We start from the raw sequence: 17662 nt of genomic DNA on the forward strand, positions 1-17662 counted from the left end.
TCCCCTATTAGTGGACTAGGGGAAGGACTTAGGGGGAGAAGAAGAAGAGAGGGTAGGATTGGGAGGAGATGGGGGGGAGGGCGTAGCCAGGCTACAAAGTGAATGAATTGTAATAAATAATAATAATTAATAAAAATGCAAAAAAATAAAATTTAAAAAATTACAAGCAGGATCTATTTTAGTATATTCCTAATAAATGTGAATTTTTTAATTTTTTTTTATTAATTACACTTTATTCATTTTGTATCCCCCCCATAAGCCTCTACCTCCTCCCCTCCCAATCCCACACTCCCTCCCCTTTCTGCATGCATGCCACTCCCCAAGTCCACTGATAGGGGAGGTTCTCCTCTTCTTTCTGATCTTAGTCTATCAGTTCTCATCAAAAGTGGCTGCATTGTCCTCTACTGTGGCCTGATAAGGCTGCTCCCCCATCATGGGGAAGTGATCAACGAGCAGGCCAATCAGATTATGTCAGAGGCAGTCCCTCTTCCCATTACTATGTAACCCACTTGGACACTGAACTGCCATGGGCTACACCTGTGCAGGGGTTCCAGGTCATCTCCACGAATAGTCCTTGGTTGGAGTATGAGTCTCTGGGAAGTTCCCTGTGTTCAAATTATCTTGTTCTGTTGCTCTCCTTGTGGAGTTCCCATCCCCTCCAGCTCTTACTATTTCCCACTTCTTACATAGAATTCCATTCACTCTGCCCATCAGTTGGCCATCAGGCTCAGCATCTGCTTTGACAGTTTATACTGCAGAAGCTTTCAGAGGCCCTCTGTGGCAGGTTCCAAGGTTGTTTCCTGTTTTCTTCTGGCTTTCAGAGGCCCTCTGTAGCAGGTTCCGAGGTTGTTTCCTATTTTCTTTTTCTTCTGATGTCCATCCTCTTTGCCTTTCAGGATGGGGATTGAACATTTTAGTTAGGGTCCTCTCTTTTGCTTAGTTTGTTTAGATGTACAGATTTTAGTGGGTTTATTCTAGATTGTATGTTTATATGAGTGAGTATATACCATGCATGTTTTTTTGCTTCTGGGACAACTCACTCAGGATTATCCTTTCCAGGTCCCACCATTTACCTGCAAATTTCATGATTTCCTTATTTTTCATTGCTGAGTAATACTCCATTGTATAGATGTACCACAGTTTCTGCACCCATTCTTCAGTTGAGGGGCATCTGGGTTGTTTCCAGCTTCTGGCTATTACAAATAAAGCTGCTACAAACATGGTTGAGCAAATGTCCTTTTTGTGTACTTGTGCCCCTTTTGGGTATATGCCTAGGAGTGGTATGGCTGGATCTTGAGGAAGCGCTATTCCTAGTTGTCTGAGAAAGCGCCAGATTGATTTCCAGAGTGGTTGTACCAGTTTACATTCCCACCAGCAGTGGAGGAGGGTTCCCCTTTCTCCACAACCTCTCCAGCATGTGTTGTCCCTTGAGTTTTTCATCTTGGCCATTCTGATGGCTGTAAGGTGAAATCTCAGGGTTGTTTTGATTTGCATTTCCCTAATGGCTAATGAGGTTGAGCATTTCTTTAAGTGCTTCTCTGCCATTCGATATTCCTCTACAAAGAATTCTCTCTTTAGCTCTGTTCCCCATTTTTTAAGTGGATTACTTGGTTTGTTGCTTTTCAGCTTGTTTAGTTCTTTATATATATTGGATATGAGTCCTCTGTCAGATAAAGGGTTGGTGATGATTCTTTTCCAATCTGTAGGCAGTCGCTTTGTTTTGATGACAGTGTCCTTTGCTTTACAGAAGCTTTTCAATTTCATGAGGTCCCATTTATTGATTGTTGCTCTTAGAGCCTGTGCTGTTGGTGTTCTGTTCAGGAAGTTGTCTCCTGTACCAATGAGTTCTAGGGTATTCCCCACTTTTTTTCTAGCCGATTTAATGTGTCTGGTTTTATGTTGAGGTCTTTGATCCACTTGGACTTCAGTTTTGTGCAGGTGATAAGTATGGATCTATTTTCATTTTTCTACATGTAGACATCCAGTTGGACCAGCACCATTTCTTGAAGATGCTATCTTTTTTCCATTGTATGGTTTTGGCACCTTTGTCAAAAATCAGGTGTCCGTAAGTGTGTGGGTTTATTTCTGGGTCTTCTGTTTGATTCCATTGATCCACCATTCTGTTTCTATGCCAGTACCATGCAGTTTTTATAACTGTTGCTCTATAGTACAGCTTGAGATCAGGGATGGAGATACCTCCAGAAGATCTTTTATTGTAGAGGATTGTTTTAGCAATTCTCGGTTTCTTGTTATTCCATACGAAGTTGAGAATTTTTCTTTCCAGGTCTGTAAAGAATTGTGTTGGCAATTTGATGGGAATTGCATTAAATCTGTAGATTGCTTTTGGTAAGATGGCCATTTTTACTATGTTAATCCTGCCAAGCCATGAGCATGGGAGATCTTTCCATCTTCTCATATCTTCCTCTAATTCTTTCTTCAGAGACCTGAAATTTTTTTCATACAAGTCTTTGACTTCCTCGGTTAGGGTTACACCAAGGTACTTTATGTCATTTGTGGCTATTGTGAATGGTGTTGTTTCTCTAATTTCTTTCTCAGCCCTTTTGTCTTTTGTATACAGGAGTGCTACTGATTTTTTTGAGTTAATTTTGTATCCGGCCACTTTGCTGAAGGTGTTTATCAGCTGTAGGAGTTCCCTGGTAGAGTTTTTGGGGTCACTCATATATACTATCATATCATCTGCAAATAGTGATAATTTGACTTCTTCCTTTCCCATCTGTATCCCCTTGATCTCCTTCAACTGTCTTATTGCTCTAGCAAGGACTTCCAGAACTATGTTGAAGAGATATGGAGAGAGTGGGCAGCCTTGTCTTGTCCCTGATATCAGTGGGATTGTTTTAAGTTTCTCTCTGTTCAGTTTGATGTTGGCTATAGGCTTGCTGTAAATTGCCTTTACTATGTTTAGATATGTGCCTTGTATCCCTGATCTCTCCAGTACTTTAAACATGAATGGATGTTGGATTTTGTCAAATGCTTTTTCAGCATCTAGGGAGATTATCATGTGTTTATTTCTTTCAGTTTGTTAATATGGTGGATCACATTGATGGATTTCCGTATATTGAACCACACCTGCATACCTGGGATGAAGCCTACTTGGTCATAGTGGATAATATCTTTGATGTGTTCTTGGATCCGGTTTGCAAGTATTTTGTTGAGTATTTTTGCATCAATGTTCATAAGGGAGATTGGCCTGAAATTCTCTTTCTTGGTTGAGTCTTTGTGAGGTATAGGTACCAAGGTGATTGTGGCTTCATAGAATGAGTTTGGTAATGTTCCTTCTGTTTCTATTTTGTGGAATAGTTTGAAGAGAATTGGAGTTAGCTCTTCTTTGAAGGTCTGGTAGAATTCTGCACTGAAGCCATCTGGTCCTGGGCTATTTTTGGATGGGAAATTTTTGATGACTGCTTCTATTTCTTTGGGGGATATAGGACTATTTAATTGATTTACCTGGTCCTGATTCAGCTTTGGTAAGTCAAATCGATCAAGAAAATTGTCCATTTCATTTAGGTTTTCAAATTTTGTTGAGTATAGACTTTTGAAGTAAGTCTTAACGATTGGATTTCCTCAGTGTCTGTAGTTATGTCCCCCTTTTCATTTCTGATTTTGTTGATTTGGATGGTGTCTCTCTGCCTTTTAGTTAGCTTGGCTAAGGGTTTGTCGATCTTGTTGATTTTCTCAAAGAACCAGCTCTTGGTTTCATTGAGTCTTTGAATTGTTTTATTTGTTTCTAATTGATTGATTTCAGCCCTGAGTTTGCTTATTTCCAGCCGTCTACTCCTTTTTGGTGTGTCTGCTTCTTCTTTTTCTAGGGTTTTTAAGTGGGCCATTAAGTTGCTTGAATGAGCTGTCTCGAATTTCTTCTTGAAGGCACTTAGTGCTATGAACTTTCCTCTTAGCACTGCTTTCATTGTGTCCCACAAGTTTGGGTATGTTGTGTCTTCATTTTCATTGAGTTCTAGAAAGGCTTTAATTTCTTTCTTTATTTCTTCCCTGACCCAGCTGTCATTTAGTAACAAGTTGTTCAGTTTCCATGTGTGTGTAGGCTTTTTGCTATTTCTGTTGTTGTTGAAGTCCAGCTTTATTCCATGGTGATCAGACAGGATACAAGGGATTATTTCAGTCTTCTTGTATCTGTTGAGGCTTGCTTTGTGACCAACTATATGGTCTATTTTGGAGAAGGTTCCATGAGGTGCTGAGAAGAAGGTAAATTCTTTTGTGTTTGGGTGTAAAGTTCTGTAAATGTCTGTGAGGTCCATTTGATTCATGACCTCTGTCAGAGATATTGTTTCTTTGTTTAATTTCTGTTTTGTTGACCTGTCCTTTGTTGAGAGTGGGGTGTTGAAGTCTCCCACTATTAATGTGTGGGGATCTATATGTGGTTTAAATTTTATCAATGTTTCTTTTACAAATGTGGGTGCTCTTGTATTTGGGGCATAGATGTTCAGGATTGTGATGTCTTCCTGGTGGAATTTTCCCTTGATGAGTATGAAGTGTCCTTCCTCATCTCTTTTTATTAATTTTGGTTGAAAGTCTGTTTTATCAGATATTAGAATGGCTACTCCTGCTTGTTTCTTGGGTCCATTTGCTTGGAAAATCGTCTTCCAACCTTTTACCCTCAGGTAATGTCTATCTTTGTGTCTTAGGTGTGTTTCTTGTATGCAACAGATTGCTGGGTTTTGTTTATGTATCCATTGTGTTAATCTGTGTCTTTTTACTGGAGAGTTGAGTCCATTGATGTTGAGAGAGATTAATGACCAGTGGCTGTTAGATCCTTTGATTTTGATGTTGGCTGTGTTCATAAGGTTGTGTGCTTGGTTGCTTTTTGTTTTACTGTAGTAAGGTTAATTATTTCCTGTGTTTTCTTGACAGAAGCTAATTTTCTTGGGTTGTATTTTCCCTTCCAGTATCTTCTGTAATGCTGGATTTGTGTGTAGGTATTGTTGAAATTTGTTTTTGTCATTGAATATCTTGTTTTCTCCGTCTATGAGGACTGAGAGTTTTGCAGGGTATAGTATCCTGGGTTGACATCTGTGTTCTCTTAGGGTCTGCATGATATCTGTCCAGGCCCTTCTGGCTTTCATAGTTTCTGTTGAAAAGTCAGGTGTGATTCTAATGGGTTTGCCATTATATGTTACTTGGCCTTTTTCCCTTGCAGTTTTTAGTATTTTTTCTTTGTTCTGTATACTTACTGTTTTGATTATTATGTGGCAGGAGGATTTTCATTTCTGGTCAAATTTGTTGGGTGTTCTGTAGGCCTCATGTATCCTTATTGGCTTCTCCTTTAACTTGGGGAAATTTTCTTCAATGATTTTGTTGAAAATATTTTCTGGGCCTTGGAGAAGGGAGTCTTCTTTTTCCTCTATTCCTATTATTCTTAGATTTTGTCTTTTCATATTGTCTTGGATTTCCTGGACGGTCTGTGTCAGGAATTTTTTTGGATTTAACATTTTCTTTGACAGATATGTCGATTTCTTCCATTGTATCTTCTATACCTGAGATTCTTTCTTCCATTTCTTGTATTCTGTTGGTTATGCTTACCTCTGCTGTTCCTGTTTTCTTCCCTAAATTCTTCCTCTCCATTATTTCCTCCATTTGTGTTTTCTTTAATATTTCTAGTTCTATCTTCAGGTCTTGAGTTGTTTTGTTTACTTCCTTCACCTGTCTGCTTGTATTTTCCTCTTTTTCTTTTAGTTCCTTCAACTCTGTCTCTTTGATTTCTTTCAGTGATTTAATTATTTCTTCTCTGAAGGCCACAAGCTGTTTGGTTGCATCTTCCCGTATTTCTTCACGGATGGCCCTAATCTGCTTGTCTTTATCTTCCTCCATTTCTTTACGGATAGCCATGATCTGTTTGGTTTTATCTTCCTCTAATTCTTTATGTATTTCATCTGTTTCCTCTATTATGTTCTTCATCAACATAGATGTAAGGTCATCTTCTTGATTTTCTATTATGCTGCATTGTTCAGGGCTGTTCACCTCTGGATGGCTGGGTTCTGGAGATGCCATATTGCTCTGTCTTTTGTTGGTTGAGCCTTTACGCTGACCTCTACCCATTGGGCTGATTTAGGTGTTGGCTGTTAGTTTCTGTGCTTCCTGGAGTCCTGAGGTAGGGAGTATCCCCTTGGCCGGAAGATGATTTTTCCTGTAGGAGTCCTTCTCTGCTTTTTCGTTATGGTCACTGTATGGCCAGTGTTTCTCAGGAGTTGCCACTGCTCACCTCAGGTTTATAGCCCTGAGTAGTAGCTGTGGTCTATGTTAGGCATGGGGGGGATCTCCTCTTACCCATAGAATTTCTCAAGACAGCTGCCCCACTGTTGGGTTTCTTGTTATAAATTTAGTGTGCTGCTGCTCACTAAATATCCATGTACAGTCCTCTTGAAGAAACTGCTGAATCCCTAGCTGTGGGGTTTTCTCCCAACAGGGAACCTCAGTCTGTTATCCTGGGGCGCACAGTTCTGTCCGGGAAAGTGGGAGGTGCACTCAGCAAGTCTCTGGGCCAGAGGCTGATTGCTCTGCTCTGGACCTGGAGAATGTGCACCTAGGGTGAGTTGTCGCCTGGGGGCACTGTTCTGGTCTGGAGGCTGGTTGCCTCACTCTGGACCAGAAGCTGTGTGTCTCTGTCTGGGATGACAGCTGCAGGCACTGCTGTGGTCCAGACGCTGTGGGTGCAGCCCTCTTGAAAAACCAGGGATTCCCACAGTTTTGACAGTCTAGCTAGGAATAACTGGTTGATCCTTGGCACAGTATCTGAGGGCTGCTGTAATGGCTCTCTGACTTTTGTAGGTCTGAGGATGCAGCTGTGTGTCCCAGTGCCCTAGGGGAACTCAATAATGGAGGCAGAGCACAGCGCTCCTGCCTGCAGTAGAGTCTGCGTGAGTCCAGGAAGTGTTTTGGTGCTGGGTGTCCTAAGTGTTAGAGCTGCTGACCCCCTCCGCTGGGGATTTCCTCCTGCCAGAGACATGCAGTCTTGTGCCCTGGTGCCCACAGTTCTATCTGAGGCAGCTAATCAGGTGCGCAGGCAGGCGCCTGTGTCCCGGCTCTGGGTCCGGACTGGCTCTCGCGGAACCCGAGTCTTTTCCAGGGGATGTCTGGGTAACCTGAGGTTGGTCCCAATTGTTTCCTGCTCCGTGGGGTTATCTCTCGACTGGGAAATCCAGTCTATGGTGTTGTGGGCCCACAGTTCAGTCTGGGACCATGACCAGATTGCGCTGGCAGGTAGCTCTGGGCTGGCGACCTAGCGCCTGGCGGAACCGGGATCTCTTCCGCGGTTTAGCTGGGTGAGTTAAAGCTGATTGAATCCCCCACCTTGAGGTATCCTCTCACCTGTGAAACACAATCACTTGTGTTTTATGGCCGCGAGTTCTGATTGCTGGTCACTGTGCCAATCCTGCTGTGTTGCTCCTCAGAATGAGAGCCCTCCCGGCGCCGCCCTAAATGTGAATTTTAATATAGCAACATATGTGGGCCTGGCATCAGTGAAGAAAATTATGTATAAAACTAAGATTGCTATTTCATGATTTAAAGTTTTTATTATCAACAAAATACTAATATAGAACAAGTTATGAAATCTTCCATCAATAGGCATGTCATAGTTCTGCAAACATAGAAGTTAAAGTATCATCATGCCCTTTTAGGTAATTTTTTTGTTTTACCATTGGTCTTGAATTCTCTACCTAATAGACAATGAATGTGATTAATGGTATTTCCTTGACATTAACATCCCTCTAGTTCAACTTTACCTTGATAATTAATGACCAAAGCAATAAACATGGTAGTTCTTCTTCATTTCCTGCTTTATATATGCCTTCACTTTCAAATGGTTTAGCTTGAGTTTTCAGTAACGAAGCTATGTTCGTGCATTCAGGGCACATACAGGTAATGTAGGTTCCAGCAGCCCTTTATGGAAAGCAAATATCAGTACTCAGGTGCCATGAAACTTCATTTCATCTCTCTGAAATCTGCTCTTCTTACTAATCATGTGAGCACATTTGACTCACCACATGCTAAATGGTGGTCAATAACATCTTTCATCTGCCTGAGATACACAGCAAGTGGCTCTCTCTTGGAGCCTTAGCAGAAATACCATGGAAAAGACAGTAGATGCCACTATATTTTTGAGTCAATATTTGTTTGTTTATTTGTTTTGTTTTGTTTTTGCTGTGTTGTGGATTTCTTGTACACACTGCCTGGGAAATATGATAACAGAAGCCACCACGAAAGGATGGATGTAGAAGATAAAGATCAATGTTGGCAGCCTTGTTCTTTTTTTCGTAGGAACCCAAATTATTTAACCAACTGTATTTGGAGTTATATCAATTATAGTAATCTTCATCACCTTGGTTAAGTTTTTTATCAGTAACCAAAACTTGTTTGATTTCACAATTAATTTTAAAACTAATGTACATTAATTGGTATTAAATAAACATGAATAAATTTCACTAATATAAAAATTATGTTTTTGAGAATTACACAACTTTTATACAATGAACACTTTTTATAATAATATATAATGAACAAATTGAACAAATATCAAGAAAATTAAAGGTTTTGGTTAACGAAAACTTTAATCCTTTCTTTTCAATATTTACATTAAAACCATAATAACTTTCGTATACCTCAAAGTAATGCAAAATAGAAAACATAGTAATATATTGAGAATGTGTATCCATAATATTTTATTTTTTTCAGATTAATTTTTTGAAGACTGAAGTGGAAAGAAAGAGCAAAATGATCCGAGACTTACAGAATGAGGTAATTTTCATGTTACAGAAAAATTGTACATTAATCAAAGAATACACAGAAAAAAATATCACATAGGAATCTACCAGAAGTTTGGAGAATTTTAATTCTGAGTTGAGCTTCAGTTACATACTAACGGAGAGGAAAAATGATGCTAAGAGTTACTACCTCACAGCTGCAATGAGCTCAGGAAATAGAAAGGATTTCATTTAGTTGATTTTATATTTCAGGATAATTGAAAACTACCTCTAGGTTTGAATATTAAAGCTGATTTTTATGTTCTCATTCTCTACATGCAGAGAAGATCCTGTTAAAGATTATCATCATGATGTTTTTAATGATAAGAATGATAAGAAATTATACATGTGGATATTTTCTTTTTAAACAAGCAGGTTTAAGTTTCTTAAAAGGAGTCTTTGAGTTAAGCAATCAACAAAAGATCTAAATGCCAATGAACACTGATATAGAGTAAACCCTAGTAAATTAAATGAAAGCCCATTTCAGTTCGACTCTGTATATATGTGGCTGTAAATCTCTCAAAGGTAATCATTCCATTTTCTTGCCTCAGTAAACATAGTGCTGTGGAGGGGTGAGGGAGTGCTTCAGGTCACAGTCCCTAATGGATTCCCACACTGTGTGTAGACAAATAGGTTGCAAGTTTTGCCTCACACATCACCTGAATCTAAGACGTGATTGGGATATTTTAATAATATTTCTTCACAATATTTTAACTTTAACTTTATTCCTGGTCCCTTGCCTCCCCTGGGTTGGCTTTCGAACAGCCCACTATTATGCATAATTTGCACTTAGCATTTAAAGCATACTATGAATCATCCACATACATCCCTGGAGCTACTGGGGAAAGTTCCAGTGACCAAGCAACTCAGTGTAGCAGAACTTAGTTTCCTAAAAGATCTGGAGGCAACATGTCAGAAATGAAATCAGTGTAGTTCAGGCAGGTTTGCCTGAAGGTTTGGGACATAATCCTTCCCTGTTCCCTCCTAGCATTTGCTGCCTCTCTGCCTTCCACAACATTCTCTGACTTGGTATAATAGCACTCCAGTTATTGCTTGTGTTTTCATTGGGGCTAGCCTCTGTGTCTATGCTCTTTATGTACCATGCCCTTTGAATATAAAAATGCATTGTTTAGCTTTAGCACCCACTCTAATCTGTCATGACATTGATTTGTTACAATTACATGTGCAAAAAATCCTACTTCTAAATTAGTTTACATTTTGAGTTTCCAAGTGGATGTGAATACAGGATTTGTAGTCTTCAAACCATTTTACTTGACTTAGTATTTTGGTATTTCTTGATAAAAGAAGCTTAGCAAGTTTTAATAGGTAAGGATCAGAAATATTATTGAGTGTAAGTCTAGGTATCTTTGGAAAGAAACAGGAATTTGAAATTAGGGCTGTTCACCAACCACCAGAAAATACTTTACTTCTTATAGGTAAAATGATTTCTAGTTATTCAATCATGTGAAAAAAGTGGTTCTTTCTGATTGTTTGTTGTTGTTGGGTGAAAGTAAAGCAAGCAACCAAACTAGAAAAGAATGTGTTTTACTCTCTGAATCAAGACTGGAAGTATCCAACGTAAGAGGCTCTTCAATAAAGGCAATGTGATTTAAATGGCCAATGTGTAATACACAGAAAAATAAATCTTAAAACTGTCTCTATCACATACAGCTACAGCAAAGACCTTACCATTCAAGAAGGGTATAGTATTTTGACTTGGCAGAGGTAAAGAGACGATGTTCTTTCTCTCGGGGGAGTTTATGGTTTGCCTTAGACACCTTCTTATTTCATGTTGTGAGCAACTAATTCCACTATGTAAATGATTACTGAAAATGATGAGATACGCGCATTTGTGCACTCTTGGAATGCAAGTATCTCATCCTCTATTCTGTATTCACAGACATCATCCATATCCTTGTGTGTTCCTTTACAAAGCAAACAAAAGTCCCAGCCATCCTAGTCACATACCCCACCACATAAACATGGAAGAATGAGAATTTTCTTGGCGTGTTCTAACAGAAATCTCCAAGATTTTACATTTCTGACATGCCTGCAGCAATCAGTACAGCCAGGAAAATGGATAGTTTAGTTAGTCGTGTCTTATTCACATTTCTGTCCTTAGGTTGTGTAGGGTTCATTCAACCTAAACCAAATAGATTTCCCTTGAGAAAAGAGGGTTCATTATAGAAGATAACAGAGTTATAAAAAGAAAATGTATCTAGAAAAACATTGACACCTCTGTTACTGCCTGACTTTAAAATTCCTTTCCATGGTAAACTCCCGACCACATAAAGTAACTCATACTTTACTAATTTGTGATCTCCAGTCAAGCAGGCTATACTGAAGCACTGTGTTTTAGTTAGTATTGCTTCCTCATTTAGAATTCCTCTTCATTCTAAATATGTTATGAGTCTGTACTCTTCCTGTTTCTTTCATATATTTGTAATCTCTATTTCAATGGTGGCAGGGAACATCTTCTGACATAACACTAGACAATCACCTCCACCTTTGTTTTTTAAAAAGGATGGAGAGCTGCTCTCACTTTAATCTTCTAAGTTCCATTACTCCCTTGCACTTCCCTTCTCCCCAGCTCTGTGCATCCCAGAACTAGCGCCATACCTGCTAAAAGGGCCTATGCATGTAGCTTTTGTGTCTCAGCTTGTCATGGTTTTATCCTCTTAATGGAACCTCAGTTACTCAAGCATACAGACTAACTATGGGAGAGTTAAGAGGTTACAAATTAATAGAGATTTAAGAAAAGGAAATTTATGAAAATATCTATTCCATTCCAGAAAATCTAAGAAGCTAAAAGGAATGCTTCGTACATAACAGAGGACAGATGAATAAACTCCATCTGTGAAACATTAGAGAAAGAAGCTAAAAGATTACAAATACACAAATAACACTCAGAGCACCTGTAATGAAAACTCAGTGTCCCAAAGAGGTCATTATTTAAATATCATAAAAATTATTTTTTACTATACCTAAATAAAAATCTATGAAGCCCCAATTTAAGACAACGTGTAGCCTCATAATATTCATGCATAACAGAAAGCCTTGCATCTCACTTTTTGACTCTCTGTAGTAATTAATGTTTCTGGGTATTATTATGTAGCCATTGATCTACTTGGTCATTCTCATTCTCTACTTTTCAATGGTAAATGGAACATTGCATAAAATCTACCTATTAATATATCTTATTGTAGTGCATTTATATTAACAACACAAACATTGATTGGTTTTAAACTACAAAAGTAAAGACTAATTTTTCATCATTATATCCTCCATCCATTTTCTGGACCATGTTAAACATTTGATAACTCTTTGTTGAGTAATAATAAATATTCCTTAACTAGACTGTATTTTTCATAATTTGAGAGGAATAGGCCACTTTCAATAGCTCATAATAATAAAATTATGAAATTATGAGGACTATTTTTCATGGTTTCCATATGCATCTATATGATGCACATATAAGTAAATAAATAGTAGATTGTATAAAATAAATAATAAATTTCAAATATATAGAGTAACTCAGAATCATGAATATTCAGAGAAGTATGCATATTTATCAGTGCTGCTAAATTTTACTCCTGTCTTCTGCTTATAGCAAAGAAAGGCAGATCTTATATTCAGTTAGAGATATGCTTCACTGAAAAGGCAAAAAATAGATAAATAAATAACAGGAAATAAGAATGAAGGAAGAAAGAAAGGAGAAAATAAAGAGGAAAACATAAAGAAGGAAAAAAAAAGCTTGATGAGGGTTGAGAATCAAGAAATTGAACTGCTTTATTTTTCTCTTTTTAATTTTTTATTAATTATACTTTATTCATTTTGTATCCCCCCATAAGCCCCTCCCTCCTCCCCTCCCGATCCCACCCTCCCTCCCCTTTCTGCATGCATGCCACTCCCCAAGTTCACCGATAGGGAAGGTTCTCCTCTCCTTTCTGATCTCCTCTGAAGATTTATTTTTAATTGTGTGTGGTCTGTGTAGGGGGTGAGTATGCAGGTATGTGCATGTGTGTGTGTTTGTATATGTGGGGGGTTATGTGGGGGTTGTGAAATCTGTCTCCATGACTAAGGCCAAGTGTGTGTCAGGGATGTCCCTGCATGGAAGCTCTGAGAGGCTATTGTGTAAAGCTGTGAAAGTGAAGCCTAGATATTGATGGTTACCACATGATGTTGGATGTGCCAGAGTCATGAGATAGCTGCCCAGGAAAGCAGCTGACAGAGTGTAGACCCAGCCTAAGAGAAAGAAGTGTGTTGCAGTCAGTGAAGCTGAAAGGAGTTGGAAATCTAAAGAGCATTTTGATATCAGACATAGTGATACAGAGACTGGAGTTTGCCCAGCTATTTTCAGTCTTGCTTTGGTCCAGTGTTTCTTTACTATTCTCCCTTTCCTCACTTTTGAAATGATAGTGTACATTCTGTGCCACTGTATGTTGGAAGTATATGATCTGCTTTTTGATTTTGATTTTGCCAGGGGTTACAGTTAAGATTGCCTTGAATGTCAGAAAAGGCTTTGAACTTTGTACTTTTAAACGGGGACTTTTGAAGATGGACTGAACACATTTCTGCATTAAAATATGGTTACTAGCCCTTGAAGCTCCATGAGTGAAATATAGTGGTTTTAATGGCCCCCATAGGTTCATATATTTGAAGGCTTGGTCATGAGAAAGTGGCACTACCAGAAAGGGATTAGGGGGTATGATATTGTTGTAGTAGGTGTGGTGTTGTTGGAGGGGTGTAGGTCTCTGGAGGTTGGCTTTAAGGTTTCAAAAGTCCACTCCAGGCATGGTGCTCACTCTCTGTTTGTGCTGCCTGTGGTCTGAATGTAGAACTCTCAGCTACTTCTCCAAAACTATGTCTGCATTCATGCTTCCATGTTCCCACCATGATGATGATGAACTAAGCCTCTGAAACTGCAAGCAAGTCCCCATTAAATCCTCTCCTTTATAAGTGTTGCCATGGTCATGGTGTATCTTCACAGCAATAGAACACTGACTGAGACACAAATTTTAGTTACTTCATAAGTAGCAGCAGAAAATCAGTAGGTAGGGATGGGTTTGACATAACAACCAAGCTGTTGTTAGCATGAATAATTTAAGTGTGCTGTATGGGGCTGGTGTCTGATGCTTCCTGGGGAGTCTACTCCAATTCACCCCAGGTAGACAGGACGAGAACTGGGCAAAGAAATGATTCTATTCAAATCCAGCTTGTGGAATCAATGATTATTTCTAGGTTATTTACATGACCATAAGGGTGGAGATGTTCATAGAAGAAATTGTGACTCAGGCAGAATCGTCATTCCAAAAGCCCGATTTAGCATTACTAAGGGCTCACAACAGCCAGGATTCTGTGTCCAACTTAGGCGAAGCTCCAATGAGTTTTCCTCTTCTTAGGGAATCATAGTCTGTATGCTGCACACAAGATCATGGCATAGAATTTACACTTTCCAGTGGAGATTTCTATGAGCTCCTTGAATCTCCTGACCCTTCTTTTCCTTGGTAGTTCAGTGTAGATAAAAAAGAAAAAAAGAGCCACAAAACAATGGCAGATTCTGTGTACTCATTAATTGTGAGACTGTGAGACTGAGCTGAAATGTTAGCAAGCATACCATATCTTCAGGACAAAACTTAAAGATTTTGGTACAATACCCGTGCATTTGTCACAGTTCTCCCTCGCCTTGGGCATGAAACTATATGTGGAGGAAATAAGATAAATGATTCCCCAAGCCCTGTCTGAATTACTTGTCTAGTGTGCAGGGCTGGGGTGGGGGACTCACAAAGCCAGAAAACTATCACAGTAGCAGAATGATGTGGAATAAGGTTCACATGCTTTATTCCTTGACCACACGCAAAACAATGCTGAACAGTGAATGCTGTTCAGTTCCTTTCCTTTCCCTCCTTCTGTCAGAATAATTTTAATTTGATCAGAATTTGGTTTGTTAACAGGATAATTATAGATTTATGTCAACCTCAGAGAAATTTAAACATGTATTGACATCTAAACTATTTTATTGTTATGTTTGATAGTTACAAAACACAGACACTCACAGAGAGACACACAGGCACACAGACACACACACAACAATGGATGAAATGAGTTTCTTTACCAGTTCCTGGCCTCTGGGGAGCAAAATACTCTTACAATAATCTCTCTCTCTCTCTCTCTCTCTCTCTCTCTCTCTCTCTCTCTCTGTGTGTGTGTGTGTGTGTGTGTGTGTTTCTGTCTCTCTCTCTCAGGGTATGTGTGTGTGTGTGTGTGTGTGCGTGTGTGTATGTACATGTGTATGGAGAAGATACTGAAGCCACAGGTTTAAAAGGGGGGGGGGAACCCTTCCATTTCCACAATTGTTCCTCAGTTTCTATCTTTAGAAAGAACTCCTATCATACCATGCTTAGAATTAACCACCTGAAACTCATATTAGCATTCTCAAATTAGCTTTTTTATAGAGAGCATTGTGTTCATGAAGAACACCGTGTGTTCTTCACATCACACCAGAGTCACACTTAGCTTGCTGCCTTGTGAGCAGTACATCGCAGCACAAAATTTGTCAAAACAGATTCAGAACAGATTCAGAAACAGAAATTTGTCAAAACAGATCCAATATTATAAGGTAATTTTTAATGTTACATTCCCCAACTGGGGTTAAAATCTGCCATGTTAATTTTATTATTTGTCTTCATCTAGTTAATAACTTTATAATTCTTACCAATGTCTGTATTACAAATATTTATAATATCTGATAAAATGTTTTTGCTTTATAATAGAGAGTCTTTGAGGGTTTCCCTTGCACACTGAAGGCAACAACAATGATTTTCAGGGCACCTCCTGCCTGTGTGCTTAATGCTCTTAACCCTATTAGATTTCTTTAAGCATCATTTCTCCCACAAGCTTCCATTGATTCTTTCTCACAAAGGTAAAGTACTGGCATTTTTCATCTCAAAACCAAATTGAAGATATTATCCAGAAGTAATGAACCAGAATCTCTGATAAGTTTGTCACGAAAGCAGAGTCTTTCTCTGAAGACATAAAACCAAAATCATGCTCATTAAATCTTTCTCTGAAATAGTGATAGTGACTGTTCTAATACAGAAGAAGGCTTCTTGCACCACACTTCTTGTCCCGAGAAGGGTACACTTCAGGAGAGTTCAGGGTTTTGTCTTGATTATTCATTTTATTCAGTAACATGTATATATGTATATTATACATTATATAATATATATTATACATGTGTGTAAGTGTACATATATTATATACATATATATGCGTGTGTGTGTGTGTGTGTGTGTGTGTGTGTGTGTGTGTATGTATCAAATATCCTAAGGTACTAAGACCTTAGCCCTCACCTGCTGGTAGAACAATGAGGAGGGGGTATCCACACTGCAAGCCAGCAGAGGAGTGGGGAGTGGATCAGCAAGATCTGTACTAACCGTAGGATGGTGTTTGCTCATGCAGACAGTATAACAGCTCAAAGAGAATGTGGGCATAGTTCAAGATAACAAAAGCAAAGAGAAGAATGACATGAGGAAGTTAATCTAACATGTGAAAATAGAATTCAGTAAACAGCACTACTAAACAAAACTCAAGTCAAAATGTTGTTGGAAATTTAAAAATATTTTCTTTCTGAACAAAATATATTTATTTTTATCTTTTTCTTTTTTTATTAATTACAATTTATTCACTTTGCATCCCAGCTGTAGCCCCCATCTCGACCCCTCCCAATCCCACCCTCTCTCCCTCTTCTCCTCCCTTGCCCCACCCCCAGTTCACAGATAGGGCAGTCATCCTCCTCTTCCATAAAACTCTAATAAGCCAAGTTAAAAACTCAGTGTACACCCCCCACGAATAGAAAAAATCATGTAAAAACATAGCTGGAAGACAAAATAGGTGTGTGTGTGTGTGTGTGTGTGTGTGTGTGTGTGTGTGTGTCCCCTAATGCTAAGGAGGGAAGATACCTATATCTATCTATCTATCTATCTATCTATCTATCTATCTATCTATATCTATCTATCTATCTATCTATCTGTATGTATGTATATATATACATATACAAGTAGCCTATATAACACAAAAACAGATAGAACCAGAAAATAAACTTTCTTTCCACAACATAGTATAGCTTTACTCTTCTCATGGTCTTAGGTGTTTCCCTTAACGCAGGTGTTGGAAACTTGGCCCCTGGAGCAAGCAGTGTGGGAGCCCAGGGCCTGTGAGTGCGGTTCACATGCCTGCACTCTATATAGTGACTATTTCACGGCAATTAGGAAAGAGTTTGAGCCGTAATATTTCTCTCTCATGCGTTGAATTTTCATATGAGTAGCAACCTTTTCTAGTACTCACAGTAGCTCCCAAATAAATGACACAGAGACCTGTTAGATTTATTAAACAGCTTTAATTAAGCACTATGACTGGGCAGATATTAAGCTGTTGTAGCCTAATTATGCTAGTCTGGCAACCTCCCAGTCAGTCATGTGCCCTTTTACTTGCCATCTCAGACTTGCCTTGGCCTTCTGCTGTAACTCTCTGACTCTATGGTGAACTCCTCATCATGGCAAATTCTTCCCTTCTTTTTTCAACTTTCTCTATTTAAGACCCCCAGACTAGGAACAGAAGTCCTGCCTGTTTTCTCCTCTGTCAAGTCACTGCCACATAAGCTTCATTTTTAACCAGTCAGAGATAACTGAGGGAAAATTTTTACACAACAGAGAGACAGGAGATTCTTCATGGAAATGACAATGCCCACATCAGGACTGCAACAAGATCTCAGGGCACAGAAATCAGCATCTGATTTCTGAATACACAGTGCACAAAAACATCCTCAACATTTCTGTTTCCTTCCTTCCTTCCTTCCTTCCTTCCTTCCTTCCTTCCTTCCTTCCTTC

General features: G+C 38.9%; 1 protein-coding gene across 2 annotated transcripts in view; it reads left to right on the plus strand.

The window, feature by feature from the left end:
- Positions 1–17662, plus strand: part of Luzp2 (leucine zipper protein 2) — a 235869-nt gene that overhangs the window by 29638 nt on the left and 188569 nt on the right. For both annotated transcript variants that reach the window (XM_055607527.1, XM_055607528.1), the window contains exon 4: positions 8707–8769. In XM_055607527.1, the coding sequence (XP_055463502.1) occupies positions 8707–8769 (63 nt within the window). The remainder of the gene's footprint in view (positions 1–8706; positions 8770–17662) is intronic.

Source organism: Psammomys obesus, unplaced genomic scaffold (genome assembly GCF_907164565.1).
Source record: "Psammomys obesus unplaced genomic scaffold, mPsaObe1.curated_primary_1811, whole genome shotgun sequence".
Classification (NCBI taxonomy): domain Eukaryota; kingdom Metazoa; phylum Chordata; class Mammalia; order Rodentia; family Muridae; genus Psammomys; species Psammomys obesus.